The sequence below is a fragment of the Macrotis lagotis genome, chromosome 5 (assembly GCF_037893015.1).
Source record: "Macrotis lagotis isolate mMagLag1 chromosome 5, bilby.v1.9.chrom.fasta, whole genome shotgun sequence".
Classification (NCBI taxonomy): domain Eukaryota; kingdom Metazoa; phylum Chordata; class Mammalia; order Peramelemorphia; family Peramelidae; genus Macrotis; species Macrotis lagotis.
Genome location: NC_133662.1, coordinates 12,822,106 through 12,837,294, shown reverse-complemented (window position 1 = coordinate 12,837,294; position 15,189 = coordinate 12,822,106). Strand labels below are relative to the sequence as shown.

Sequence of the window (15,189 nt, the reverse complement as noted above, 5' to 3'; positions counted from 1 at the left end):
ATTTTTAAAAATTGATTGAGTATCTTATTTTTCCCCATTTACATGTAGTAACAATTTTAACATTTCTTTTTAAAACCTTAAGTTCTAAATTCTCTCCCTTTCTTCCTCCCTACACCTCCCTCATGCAAACAATTCAACATAGACCATACATTTGAGTCATGCAAAACTTCCATAATAGTCACCTTGTAAAAGAAAATATAGACCAAAAAATCAAGAAAAACAGAGTAAAAATAGTATTTTCAATTTGTACTAAGACACCATCAATTCTTTCTCTGGGGTAGATAGTATTTTCCATCATAAGACTTTCAGAGTTGTCTTGGAACATAGTATTACTGAGAAAATAATGAAGTCATTCACAGCTGACAATATTGCTATTACTTTGTATGCAGTATATTTCACTTTTCATCAGTTAACTTAAGCCTTGCAGGTTTTCCCAAGAATATCTTGCTCATAACAAAATAGTATTCCATCATAATCTCAAATCACAATTTGTTTAGCCATTTCCCAAATGGCTAAATATCCCCTCAATTTCCAATTCTTTGTCACCGGAAAAGAACTAATATTTTCTTTCTAAATAATAAATATGACTGAAATTTTCAATATGAAAATGAGAATTTATTCTGTTTAGCTATAAGATTGCCCAGATTCTTACCAACTCCTTTTACTGAGATATTTCATAATAATAATAAATGATATTTATATATATGCTTTAAAGTTCATAAATCATTTAACAAATATATTCTTTATTGCCTTCAAGATGAGCTTTTGGGATCAAGATTTAGTGGTGGAAAGGTTAAGTTTACCTGGAACATAATATATACAAAAGATAAGGGAGGTGTGCCAATTGATACACATTGGCTTATGGGCAGCAATGTCACACTTTCTTGCTTCCCACCCAGGTAAAAACTAGGGTCCCCCATGTGGCTGAAGCTTCCTCCACAGCTCTCTAGCACTGACTCTATTACCAATTCCTTTTCCTCTCAGATGTCATCCATCTAGATACCGTGTACATACAAGTTGTCTCTCCCATTGGAAGGGAGCTCCTTGAGGGGAGGAACCATTGTCCTTTCTTTGTATCCCCAGCACTTAGCAGAGTGCCTGTCACAGAGTGAGACCTTCATGTTCACTGACTGCCTGTGTAGCTAGCCACCAAACAGCATCCCACTTGTTTCTCCCCTCTCTAATCCATCCTACTCACTGATACCCAAATAATTTTCCTTAAACACAGATCTGACCAATGACTGCCCTACACAATCAGCTCCAGGTTTATTGACTCCAGGATAAATACAAAATCTTTTGTTTAGTTTTTAAAGCCTTGTATACTTGGCCCAACCTGTCTTTCCAGCCTGCAAACCCAAGTTTTTCACTCTGTTCTTCCCACACAACTCTTTCCTCTGTGTCTTTGCACTCACTGATTGGACACATTCCTAGATTCATTCCTCTGTTCCTTCTGCCTAATAAGGAACCTCTCTTCCATTAAGCCACAGCTCAGAATGCACTATCTTGGTTGAAAAGGCAGAACTGATTGTGCCTTTCCTCCTAAAGGACATGGTAGATATTTGTATTAATTCACTTTATATTTATACTAATCTAGAAACTGATGTCTTCAGCTCCTTGTAATATGCATAGTTCCTAACATTTATTAAGAGCTTAGTAAATGTCTCTTGGCTGTTAAGATTTTAAGAGGCATTGTTTCATTTTTCCAGTTTTTAATTCTAAGAACTCACATCAACCTGGAACAAGTAAACACTTAACAGGTAATTAATTGGTTAGCCCAGTAAGAATGTGTCTAGGCATACATACCAGTGGTTGTAAATGTGGAGGATCTATATCTGTGTTTGTGTGAACTCATTTATATAGGTAGATGTTTTCTGTGAGTGCCTGTGTTTGGAACTGTGCATAAGTTACTATCTGAGTTTTCTCGACTCTTTAGAGGGGGAAGAGGTACCTATGAGTTTGCAGGTAACTACAAAAATGCATATAGACTTACTTTGTTTTGTTTTGCTATTGTATCTATCAAAAAATTGCTTCTAACATTATCAACGTTTGGAACCAAAATTGATGAGTATTCTGGAACGTGGTCAGTTGGATAAATATATGGTTCAACCTTTTTGGTCCAGTGCTCCCAGTCACCTATAAAAAATTTAGATAATTTCGGCTGTAAAACCATAATTATGGCAGGTTAATTGGAACAAAAGTAGCAAATCAAAACACTTGTCAAACTATGTATAACTGTGAGAAAAATCAAATGTATCATGTAATCACAATGTTCCAAATAGATTTTAAACTCTCTTAAAGGTCATGTCTTAATCATCTTTGTACCTCAACCAGCATCTTTTAGATGCTGTACTCTGCACATAGAAGCCCTGACTAGGGGTCTGTTGCTTAAATTAATTAAATTAATTAAGTAAATTAAGTAAAAATAATTTTAAAAATTTGTGAAAAACTCTTCATATGAAACTCTAACTTAAGAGAATAAATATCTCAAGAGCTGAAGAGTAATGTTTATACTGCAGTCTGATAAATGGGAAATATTCACAACTATTAATAATAAATCACAAAGATAAATTAAGAGCATGTGATATTTGGGGGTTTTTTTAATTCCTGAAGAATTTTATGTAAAATCACTTAAGAAGTGATTGTTACAGTATCTTACCATAATCAGTGACAAAATACTCATAAATTGTTTCATTACTTTCTTCAGAAACAAATGGCAATTCTATTTTACTTGGATGATTTCTCAAAAACATTTCAAGCTTTTCTCTGTTATCCAACTCTAGAAGGGCACCCAAACTCCACATAAGGCCAAACACAAATAATTTCCGGATATGTTCATCATAAGTAACACCACCTTCTTCTTTGGAAGTAAGCAAACCTTCCAGAAGATTAAGGGACTGGAAATGAAAGGGATTAAAGAAGGGAGAAATTAGATATGTTTACTACAGGTAGATATTGGAGTAGCAGAATCTTAAGGGGACTATAATTTAAGAAAAATAAAATTATAAGCTTACTAACTATTAACAAATGAAACAAGGAGTAAAATCTAATGTAAAATCTATAGCATTCAACAAACATTCAAGAAATGATTGTCTTTTTTCATGTTTCTCTGAATTTCTTCTGTTTTAGCTTTATTTTCATTCTTTTTATAGAAAGAAAAAATATCAAAAACTAAAGTTCTACAAGTACATATTTTATGTATTTTATATTATCAGATATATAATATGGTATACAATACCATTACAATAATATAAATGCATAAATTCTGAGTTTTTTAAATAAAAAATACCTGAAAACTGTCTCTTTACATGCTTAGCTATGAGCTGTCAGCTATGTTATATTAGTCAGAAGAGAAATGGGAGAAGTTATCTAGTAGAAAGGTGAATTTCATAGTACCAAGAGCTTCAGAAAACTTGAGAATAAGAACTGAGGAAAAGACTATCATGGGATTATAGATTCAAAGATAGAAGAGGCATAGTTATCAGATACTCTAACCCCTCTTCAAGTCACAGATGAGAAATTTATGCTTATGCCCAGGGAGATTGAGTGACTTGCCCAAGGTGATACAGCTTTAAGTGACAAAAGCCAAAATTTAAACCTAGGACCTGTTATGACATATGATCTTTCCATTGAATCATGAAGTTAAAGATGCCATTAACAACCTTTGAGAGAGACATTTCAGCAAAATAGGCAGGAAGTCCATTTCCCAGAGTTTGAGAATTAAATGGATAGTAACAAGTTTAGATTGTTCTTCCTATGATTTCTATTTTTTAAACATCATTTCAGACATCTAGCCAATAAGGCACCAAGTTCTGCCAACTCTACCTCTTACACCCTCTCCTTCCCCTTCCTTCCCACTGCAGCCATGCTCCTATTCAAGTTCTCCTAGTTACTGCAAAAGTCTTGTAACAGACCTCTGTGCCTCTAGTCCCTTTAGCTCTCCAAATTCTAAATCAATTTTCCTAAAGCACAGATTTATGTCACTTCACTACTCAAGAACTTCTAGTGCCTCAAATCTGCCTACTTGATAAGGTTTAAATTTCTCCTTAATGACTTCAACCTAACATTCAAGCTCTGACTCACATTAATTCTTTTTCTTCCAATGCAATCAAATTGAACCTATCTCTTGTCTGTCTCTATTTCTTATGTCTTTCCCTATATCTGAAATGTTCTTCTGCTATCTCATTCTTTTGATATCTTACTCACCTTTCAAGATCCAAATCAAATGCCACCTTGTCAATGAACTATAATCTCTCAGTTCTAAGACAGCAATGGATTTCATAACATTCGATAATCCTCTTATGCACTGGCTACATTCTAATTTATGTATTTTTTTTGTATGTGAATGTCATTTCTTCCCCATCTAAAATCCAATTCCTTGAGATCAAAGATCATATTATTTTTGACTCCCCTCCACTGTCTTGTGCAGTGTATTAAACATATCAAGTTCATCAAGATTTGTTGAACTGAAAAAGTTATAGGTCCATAGATTTAGAGCTAGAAAGGCTGTTGAAAGCCATTTAGCAGCCACTTTCATTTTCTGGATGAGGAAATCTCCCTACATGGGAGATCATGTAATCTGCCCAAGATTGTCCAGGTGATAAGCATCAGAGGGGAGTCTTGACCATGGGCCCTCTATCTTGGGACCCTGACTTTGAAAACTACTAGAATAACACCATTAAGTTCCTGATAGTGGTTTAAAGTTGCTGCTGTTATTTGTGCTTTGCTCTTAAAGGAGATAATGACATCAGAGAGGTGATGCCATGATAAGCAAGTGAATCGGATTTGAGTGAAGGGATGCTGAGCTAAGTCACCAGCCTTACTTTCTCCTCTGAAGCCATCTAGGTCCAATGGAGAAATATAAATCAGAAATGGAGATGGTCCTGGGTACATGACAGTCAAGTAACTTGCTCAGGGTTACCTAGCTAGTAAGTTTCAAGTTTGAATCTGGATCATTTTGATTTCAGGACCAGTGCTCTATCCACTGCACCACCTTGCTTGTTTAGAATTACTTTTTTATTTTTATATACATTGGATGAACAAACTCCAAATTTTGTTATCCAAGTCTTCCTTGCCAAGGAATTCTCAACAGTCATAAGCTACATTTTGCTACTATCTCAAAATAAAGGTTGATTTTTCATTCCTACCTTGGATCCCTTTTTCAGACAATTAAATTTGACTGGGGGTAGGGGAGAATACCTCAAATTTCCTTTAATTTGTATTTATTCTCTTTATGTCTATTACTTATGTTTTTATTTATATGGACTTAGAATTGTTTCTTGAAGGGGCAGCTAGGTGGTGCAGTAGATAAAGCACCGGCTCTGGAGTCAGGAGTACCTGGGTTCAAATCTGATCTCAGACACTTAATAATTACCTAGCTGTGTGGCCTTGGGCAAGCCACTTAACCCCATTTGCCTTGCAAAAATCTAAAAAAAATAGAGGTTATTTCAATCACTGTTTTTATATTCTCAGCAATTAGCTTAGTTCTTGGTACAGAAATAAATATCAATGAATAATTGTTGGTTGATTGCTTTCCATTTCAAGTGGGAGCTGAAAATGGGATATGGCAAATAAAGTTCAAATGACTACAAGACTTAGAGATATAAGAAACCTTAGAGATCATCTACCAAGATTCTTTTATAGATGAGAACACTGAAGCCTTAGAAGAATTGTCTTCCTCAAATTCTCAGCACAGAGAGCAAATAACAGAGCTGAGATTTGAACTTAGGTTCTTTGATTTCAAATTCACTAAATTTTCCATAATAGTGTGTATTTTTTCTTCATTATACAATGCTGCCGTTGATGACAATAACAGTATGGAGTCTCTTACAGTCTGGTCTTTGGTCCTTCTAGACAAAATCATATTAAAATGTTTCTACTCTCAATTAATTTTGATGGGCTCAATTTTCTAAAGATTCTAAGTAACAAGTTATGAAAACTGATCTCCCAATCTAAATAACCTAAGTACTCTTATATGACCTACCTGTGTAATATAGTTACACTCTAAGAGTTGCATTTTTGGAGTAAGATTTAAGCTCATATATGTATATGCATCTTCAAATATTTTGTCATACATTTCAAGTAATGTAGTAGCTTCCTGTGGATTGCGCTTTTTTAGCCATGCCTATAACAGAGAAATTAAATATCTGTTTATTGAGAAAGTCATCTCTCCCCACTCCAAAGCCCAAGAACACTTTTATATATATATATGATCCACACCTGTAATATTGGTCTCCAAGAAAGAGCAGAACTACTTATATAGACCATACCCATCCTAGAAACAGTAGCAGGAGAAGCATTCTCAATGTTGTGTACTTCAAATAACAGTTTACAACTAGGAGCCATTGGAATTCGATCCCCATTAGCTAATGTGAGAGTTTTATTGTCATCCAACACAGAATTTAAGTTTTCAATCCAAATAGCATCAACAGGTCCATCTAAAATCAGGAAGATATTTTCTCCTATAAATAAAATAGAAAAATATTTCAGTGAAGTATTCATTGAATACTTGGTCTATATTGTTAATGAATTCATAGAAAACTGAATATAAGGATATAAATAATGATGTGAAGGCTAGTATGGGGAAGCTAGGTGATGCAGTGGATAGAACTGCTTAGGGCTAGTGAGATCTGAGCTCAAATTCAGCTTTAGGAATTTACTAGCTGTGTGACCAAGTGCAAGTCACTTAACCCTTATTTGTCTCATTTCCTCAACTACAAAATGGAGATACCCTAGCATTTTTGTCAAGAAAACTCCATAGACTATATGTCAGACACATAGAGTCAGACATAACTGAACAACTGAACAACAACAGGGTTAGTATACCCTTTTTAGCTTTCAAGGTTTTTCTCCATAAAGTAGAAAAAATTCCATCTGTCCAGTCATTTGTTGCTGTGTCTAATTTGCCAAACATTTGAGGAGCTGTAATAGCTTTTGGATTCATGCGCATCTCTTTGTGAGGACGTCCACACTCTGTCATTGCCTTCATCAGAATTGTTGTAACAGTTGTTTTTCCAGAACCACTGGGTCCAAGGGTCATCAATCCATGGCGTACTAGAGATGTCTCATATAACTATCAGATTAAACAATAAATTGAAGGAAAAAAAATCTGATTAGTTATTTATCACCAAGAATAGGACTGCTTATAAATTCAGGTAAAAAATGATAACTAGGGTTGTTGGACCATGTTTAATTTTTAAACTGAGTTCATCATTTCAGGAGTTTCACTATTAAAAGTTTAATAATGACAACTCACATTTCTATAGAATTTTTAGTCTTAACAATATAACCTTGTGAAGTAAGTAATATATGTCTTAGGATTCTCATTTTATAGTTACAAAAAGTGAGGTTCAGAGTGACTTGCCCAGGATCACTGAGCCAAGACACTATACATGGAGCTATGATCTATACATGGAGGATTCCACTATTCCTTTGCTTTTTAGCAGTGACATTAACAAAATATCAGGCTGAATTTAAAAATCATTTGTGGATCTCTCCCCCCACCCCATTAATGGACAATAGGTATGACAATTGAGAATCAGTGTTGGGAGTCTCTGTTTAGTTCAGAATGTGTTATTTACCTCTCATTTATTAACAGATAATTAGATATATTAGTATTTCTAAACTGAGAACTGGGATTTATCAAAAAAGCAACATGAATCTTCACACTTTTAAGTATAAACTCAAATTTCTATACCCATTATAAACTCAAAATTCTTTACCTGTACAAGTTTAAGATTCCAGGGTGGGTGGTTAATTAATCCTTCTTCTTCAACCTGATTAGTTACTGCATATTGCAGATCTGCATAGGTACTACTATCTAGTTGCAGTCCTGGAAATAAGTCATTGATTAAACTGAGGAAAAGGGGTTCGTCTTCATCAACCTGAAAAACCATGAATTAAGATTAATTAATTCATTAATTCATTAAACAAGTATTTTTGAGTAATTTATAAGGGATATTATCACCTCCCTTCTAAACAACTCTTCTCCTAAAAGATTTCCATATATACAAGTGTCCCAGAAGTCTTAGTGCATTTAATTCTACACCTAATTTCTGCAGGCAAAACTTTTGGATCATCCTGTACATGCATATATATGTGCAGCAGCAACAAAATTACTAGACTAGTTTTATGATTTTGGAAAATGCTAGCAATGTTGAATTAAATAATTAAATGGATCTTAAATATATAAACTGATTACAAAAGGTGGGCAGACTAGAAATACCTTTTTATTTGTGCCACCATTTTTAGTGTATTGGCTAGAGATATTGTGCCAAATACAGGCACCTCCTGCAAAGACTATTCTTCCAGCGTCAACTCTCTGTTCACTTACTAAAATTTCCATTATTTCTCTGTCCTCATCTTATAATATCTCCATATAACATCAAATTGGGTATTTTGTCACAATCATTGTAAATTTCAAAAGTAATTCAATCCTTGATCTGTATTTGTCTTTCCCAATAAGGTAGAATGGGCCAAAACAGTCCTTTTCTTTTAAACAATGGAGAAAAGCCCAAATGGGATCACAAAAAAATTAGACAGAGCTGAAGACCACCATTATACTATATTTGTCTTCTACTGGAGCACTTTAGGTACTCTATTTTTCCACCTTCAGTTTTTTTTCCTCCAATTTTTCTCCAAGTGACAGAAAATAGCCAAGTAATTACACTGATAACTGCTAGAATTTTGCTTGGTTTCTGATTCCCAAGCTAAAAAGTCAGCTTAAAAGTCTTTCTAGTCATTCACTTAAATCAATTAATAAAGATCTCTTGATTACCATCTTTATAATAAAGGGGAAGCTACATAGGACATGCCTTAGGTTTCTGCATTTCACTGGTCATCTCCTTAGTGTTTTTGGAAGCAAGGCAACTGCAGCTGTAATGAACCCAGGACTCATTTATATAAGCCCTTAATTGGAAAAAAATATCAACTCTAACCAAAATGAGAGAGTGATTATGTGACCTTAGTCAAAGCAAAGCAAACAAGCCTATTGAATAGTCTTAAGACTACTTGATCTGAGAATTCACCTCATTTCCTGGGAAGGGGTAGAATGGAGTGGTCTGCTGACACTACAGCTATCCCACCACATTGTGACTTTTCCCATCTCAGTTTTGATATAACACAAGTGAGCATAAGAAATTAAATGGGGGGCAGCTAGGTGGTGTAGTGGATAAAGCACCGACCTTGGAGTCAGGAGTACCTGGGTTCAAATTTGGTCTCAGACTTAATAATTACCTAGCTGTGTGGCTTTGGGCAAGCCACTTAACCCCATTTGCCTTGTAAAAACCTAAAGAAAAAAATTAAATGGGAATTTTGGGGAAGGGTATGGAGGGCCAAAAAAATTTTATGTAGATTTTCTATATCACAATAGCCCTTTTGCTCTATTCCCTCTGAAGTGGAAAGGATAACTGTAATTCCCCTTTCAACAGTGGATGGAGTATTGGGACTGAAGTAATGAAGACCAGAGTTCAAATCCAGGTTCAGACACTAGCCATTTGACTCTGGACAATTAATCTCTCCCTGCCTCAGTTTCCTTACCTGTAAAATGAAATAATTTTTTTAAAGTGAAATATTTGCAAAGTGCTTCCCCCAGTTTTATATATTTCATTCCTTTCTTCTTTTTCTTTCCTCTCTCTCTTCCCTCCTTTTCTTGTTTCCTTCCTTTTTCCTTCCTATGTTCCTCCAATAATTAGCAGCTCTAGAGGATATACATAAGCATAACATTTCCCATAATAGAGACAACCTCTGAGCAACAGCTCTCAGGCCCTCAAATTGATTCAAGCCTGATCTGCCTCTGTCACTCTGTGACTTTATTACTTCTCTTTCCCCGGTGGACTTATATCCCAACTCGCTGCAAAGTGGTGGCAGTCAATCTGAACACCATCATTGGAAACAGAAAAAAAGTCAAAGAAGATGATTACCAACTTAGAGAGGTTCATATCTCTTAGGCCTCTCATAACAGTGCTTAGTTCACTGTCATCTGGTCTGGCTCTTTTTTGAGCTCCAAGAGTCCGCAACACTGACAGAATATTTCTTAGACCAAAGTCATAGTGAACCTAAAAGTAAAAAGGCAGAAAAAAAATTACCTATTTGCAATTCTACAAATCCAAATTCTCTAATTTTATGGAGTTAATGATTCTGTAGTAACTAAGTTACAGCATTAATTTAGCACAAACTTATTTTTCTTTTCCATAGACCAAAAGGGTCCTCTCTGCCAGGAAGAAAAGGAAATAGAACAGGAAAATTTGAGACCTCTGAGAAATTCTAAAATTTCATATACATATCCTTAATCACATTTGGAATGTTATTCAGAATATCAAGGCAAGTATTACTACTAGGGATAAATGTCAAGTTTAAGGAATCATTTTGTTTTATTTTATTTTTTAGGTTTTTGCAAGGCAAGCCGGGTTAAGTGGCTTTCCCAAGGCCACACAGCTAGGTAATTATTAAGTGTCTGAGACAGGATTTGAACCCAGGTACTCCTGACTCCAGGGCCGGTGCTTTATCCACTACACCACCTAGCTGCCCTAAGGAATCATTTTAAATGGATCTATAAAAGTTTTTTTTTTTTATTTATCTAAGGCAGTGGGATTAAGTGACTTGCCCAAAGTCACATGCCTAGGTAATTATTAAGTGGCTAAGGTCATATTTGAACTCAGGTCCTCCTGAATCCAAAGACTGTGCCCCTTAAATTATTTTTTAAAAAAATATGTATTTCAAATATCTTTGAATAGAGGAAAAAATTAGGCAAGCAGCAAATATGAAAATAAAATTAAAAGTTACCTTCAATTTTTTGAACAAGTAACTTCACAAAATTACCTGTTTTGTAAGCTGCTCCTCACAAAGTTTGTAAAGAACATAGAATTTCTGGGCTAAGATAACATTTTCAAGAAACCCACAGCTTGCAAGCTTCACTCTCATAATTATCTGAAATTCAATTTATTGAGTTTCATCAGTTTTGCTAAATAAAATAATTAACATTTACATAGTGCTATGTGCCAAACAATGTGTCAATAATCAATTTTTACTAATGTTATCTTATTTGATCTTCACAAGAACCCTAAAAGTTAGGGGTTACTATCATCCCCATTTTTCAGATGAGAAAAATGAGGCAGACAGAGCTTAGGGTGACTTGGCAACATCACACAGCTAGTAAGTGTCTGAGGTTAGATCTGAATTCAGGTGATCCTGATTCCATGCCCAGCTCTCTTCCTACTGCATCCTCTAGTTGCCTCTGATATAAATGTTATGATAGGTAACTATAGTTTATTCTATGTCTATGCTATTTGATTCTCATGAGGATTAGATAGGATATGTGAAATCTGGCTCTTAATGGTAAATGTATAATATAGGTTTCTTCTGATTACTGGTACAAGAAGATGAATAATCTTCTGGTTTTAAAAAGTTTTATTGTTAAATGTCATATTTGTACCATAGCCATTTCTTCTGTACTCTCCCTCCCCTACTCAAGTAAAAGAAGGACACTCCTAGAAAACCAACCAATTCAGTGACCAATATGATAGGGGTTTCATATCTGCACAGATGTTACATTTCTGTAGTCTCTATCTCTCAAATAAGAAAAGGGAGATAAGTTTGATTATTAGTTCTCTAAGTTCAGGATTGTTCACAATAATAAAATAAATATGATAATAAAATAAAAATGAATACCTGTCTGTCAGGAACCATCATAGCAACAGTTCGAAAATTAATTTTTAAGTTCTCTGGTAATTCTTGGCGACCAGCATATCCAGGATTCTAAAAGGAAAAATATTATACTATATTACTTAATATCATATACTTTAGCTTTTTTTCAGTTCAATAAATGAAAACTATAATATATCTTAAGATGTTTAATTCTGCTAAGAAATTATTTCTCCCTAGATTATACTAATTAAACTATTCTGATCTCACAAAATTTACAGGAGAACCATCCATATAATTTAAGAATGTTAGACTTCCCACCAAGATGGCAGAGAGAAGACAGGCACAGTTCTAAAGTCTCCTGATCTTTCCCCATCTATGATATGAAACAAACCTCTTAACAGAATTTTGATCCACAAAACCTAGAAAGAAAAGCCAGGAGAAAGAACATCTACCTCAGGATTTGTTTTCCGAGGTCCTGGGTGAGTCTGGGCACAGAGGGCGGAGCAGTCACAGATAAGTCTGATTAGCAGTGTGGTTGGAGCCCCGGGAGCCTGATGGCCTGAGAGCCAGACCTGCTTGATCAGTGGGGCTAGAGCCTGGTAGGCAGAGGGGCTTGGGTCAACTAGGGAGCAGAGGCATCAGTATTGGAGCCTACCAACAGGGCTGGGGGAAGAGTTCCAGGGCAGGAGAGCTGCAGACACCATTCCTGGGCTCCTCAGGGCTGAGAAACTGAGTCCATGCCTCCATTGCTGCTGAGGCCTCTTCCCAGAACAAACACAATTACAGACTACTTCTGCCCCAGGCACAGGTGTGTGAGCAGAAAAACCAGTCCAGCTAACAATAGGGAGAGGGATGACCTCACCCCAGGGTAGAGCCTACCATTGATTGAAGACAAAAGTATTTAACAGCTTCAATAACTCCCTCCAGGCCAAGGGAGAAGGCCTCAATCAAGGTCACAGACACTACAGAGAAAGCAATCAGCACCTCCTACTGGACAGCTGGAGGTATTGCACTCAGTGAGTAAAGCCTCCAGGGATCCCAACACCAAACCTCCTTGAACCAGCCCCTCCCCAACTCAAGGTCTTAGCAAAATGAAGAAAGGTCAGTGGAAAGGTAGATCCATAGAAAAATTCTTGGAAGGAAAAGACTCAGAGAGACCTAGAACCACTGAGGAGAATATGATCTGGTCTCCAGCACAGAAAGACTTCCTTGAAGAAATAAGGAAGGAGTTTAAAAATCAATTGGAAAACGTGGGGAAAGAAACCCAAGAGAAGATTAACACCTTACAACAAGAAAACAAATCATTGGAAAATACAATTGGACAAATACAAAATGAGAATAATTCTCCCAGATCCTCAACTGGGCAAATGCAAAAAGAAAATAATTCTCTCAAAACCTCAATTGGTCAAATGGAAAGCTCTTTCAAAACTAGAATTGACCAATTGGAAAAGGAGTTGCAAAAGGTAAATGAAGAAAACTCTCTTTAAAAAAGGATGGAGTCTGTGGAGACTAATGACTTCATGAGACAGCAAGAGCTTGTTAAAGAAAACAGAAAAATAGAATAAATAGAAGAAAATGAAAAATACCTCATCAGCAAAATCACTGACCTCAAGAATAGATCAAGAAGGGGGCAACCTGAGAATTATTGGACTTCCTTAAAACGTTGAAGAGAAAAAAAGCCTGGACTTAATATTATAGGATCTAGTGATGGAAAATTGTCCCGATATCATGGAACCAGGGGGCAAATTAGGGTTTTTTTGCAAGGCAAATGGAGTTAAGTGGTTTGTCCAAGGCCACACAGCTAAGTAATTATTAAGCGTCTGAGACTGGATGTGAACCCAGGTACTCCTGACTCCAGGGCCAGTGCTTTATCCACTGCGCCACCTAGCCGCCCCCAAGGGCAAAGTAGTTATTGAAAGAATACATCGATCCCCTCCAGAAAGAGATCCTAAAATGAAAAATACCAAGGAATGTTATGGAGATATTCCAGAATTATCAGATAAAGATAAAATCCTACAGACCACCAGAAAGAAACAATTTAAATACCAAGGATCCACAGTAAGGATTATGCAGGACCTGGCTGCATCAGTGTTAAGGGATCGAAGGGCCTGGAAGGAGATATTCCAAAGAGCAAGGGAGCTTGGAATGCAGTCAAGAATCCAGTATCAGGCAAAGCTGAGCCTTCTTTTTCAGGGGAAAAGATGGACATCTAATGAAATGGAAGAATTCCAAAAATTCCTGATGTAAAGACCAGAGCTAAATAGGAAATTTGGACATCAAACAGGAGGTTCAAGAGACACATGAAAAGGTTATAAAAGGGGGGGAGGTTAAGAAAAAAACTGCTATCTAGTAAGTTGAAACTGGCTATATCCCAGCAGGGGGAAAAGATTCTTATAACTCCTGAGAATTGTAACTCTAACAGAAAGAATATACCTAGCCAGGAGTGATGGACACTCATGACTTATCCATGAGACTGCTATCCAATGGGATGAAACTGGCTATAACCTCACTTGGGAGAAAGATTCTAATAACTCTCCAGAATTGTAACTCTATTAGAAAGAATGTATTTAGCTAGAAGTGATGTATACTCAGAATTTTCTATGACTTGGATAGAATGATTTAAAAACACTACTTTAAAAAGGGGGGTAGGAAGGAGACAGGAGGAGGAAGGGGATTGAATGGGGTAAATCTCATTACATTAAGAGGTACAAAATACCTATGGTAATAGAGGGGAAGAAGGGAGGAGATGAGAAAAACCTGAATCTTTCTCTCATCAGACTTGGCTTAAAGTTAACTTACATACATACTCAGTTAACTTAAAAGACATCTAACCTTTCAAGTATTAAAAGGGGAAAAGGGGAAGGAGGTGGAGAAAGGTAAGGGTAGAAAAAAAGGGGAACTATCAGAAGGAAGGGAAGGGAAAAAGGAAAAAGGGAAAGGAGAAAGAAAGGGGAGGGGTGGATATAAGAGGGCAAACACACTGAAGGGGGTGGTATTCAGAAATAAAATACTGGGCAATATGGATAAGGGGGGAAGGGAAAAATACAAACAGAGGGATGATAGCATAGAGGGCAGTAAATAGTAATTATAACTGAATGTGAATGGGATGAATTCTCCCTTAAAACATAAGCAAATAGCAGTCTGGATTAAAAACCAGAATCCTACAATTATGCTGCTTATAAGAAACTCCTTTGAAGCAGAGAGCTACAAATAGAGTAAAGGTAACAGAGTGGATCAAATATATTTTGCTTCAGCTGAAGTGAAAAAAGCAGGGGTTATCAATCCTTAACTCAGACAAAGCAACTGCAAAAATAGATAGCATTAAAAGAGAGAAAGAAGGAAACTATATCCTCCTAAAAAGTACCAGAGACAATGAAGTAATTTCAATACTGAGTATATATGCACCCAATGGGATAGCATCCAAATTCTTTGAGGAGAAGCTGAAAGAACTACTGGAAGACATAGACAGCAAAACTCTACTAGTGGGAGACCTCAACATCCTGCTCTCAGATTTATATAAATTGAATCATAAAATAAAAAAGAAAGAAG

The 15,189-nt window shown here is 36.0% G+C and overlaps 1 protein-coding gene across 1 annotated transcript in view; it reads right to left on the bottom strand.

Annotated features, from left to right (window-relative positions):
- LOC141523566 (dynein axonemal heavy chain 8) overlaps nucleotides 1–15,189 on the bottom strand; it is a 412,522-nt gene that overhangs the window by 185,776 nt on the left and 211,557 nt on the right. The window contains exons 46-54 of the mRNA XM_074236848.1: nucleotides 11,665–11,751; nucleotides 10,816–10,923; nucleotides 9,918–10,052; nucleotides 7,719–7,880; nucleotides 6,823–7,069; nucleotides 6,217–6,458; nucleotides 5,981–6,121; nucleotides 2,657–2,894; nucleotides 1,991–2,133 (exon numbers count right to left, since the gene is read on the bottom strand). Coding sequence (XP_074092949.1) covers nucleotides 1,991–2,133; nucleotides 2,657–2,894; nucleotides 5,981–6,121; nucleotides 6,217–6,458; nucleotides 6,823–7,069; nucleotides 7,719–7,880; nucleotides 9,918–10,052; nucleotides 10,816–10,923; nucleotides 11,665–11,751 — 1,503 coding nt within the window. The remainder of the gene's footprint in view (nucleotides 1–1,990; nucleotides 2,134–2,656; nucleotides 2,895–5,980; nucleotides 6,122–6,216; nucleotides 6,459–6,822; nucleotides 7,070–7,718; nucleotides 7,881–9,917; nucleotides 10,053–10,815; nucleotides 10,924–11,664; nucleotides 11,752–15,189) is intronic.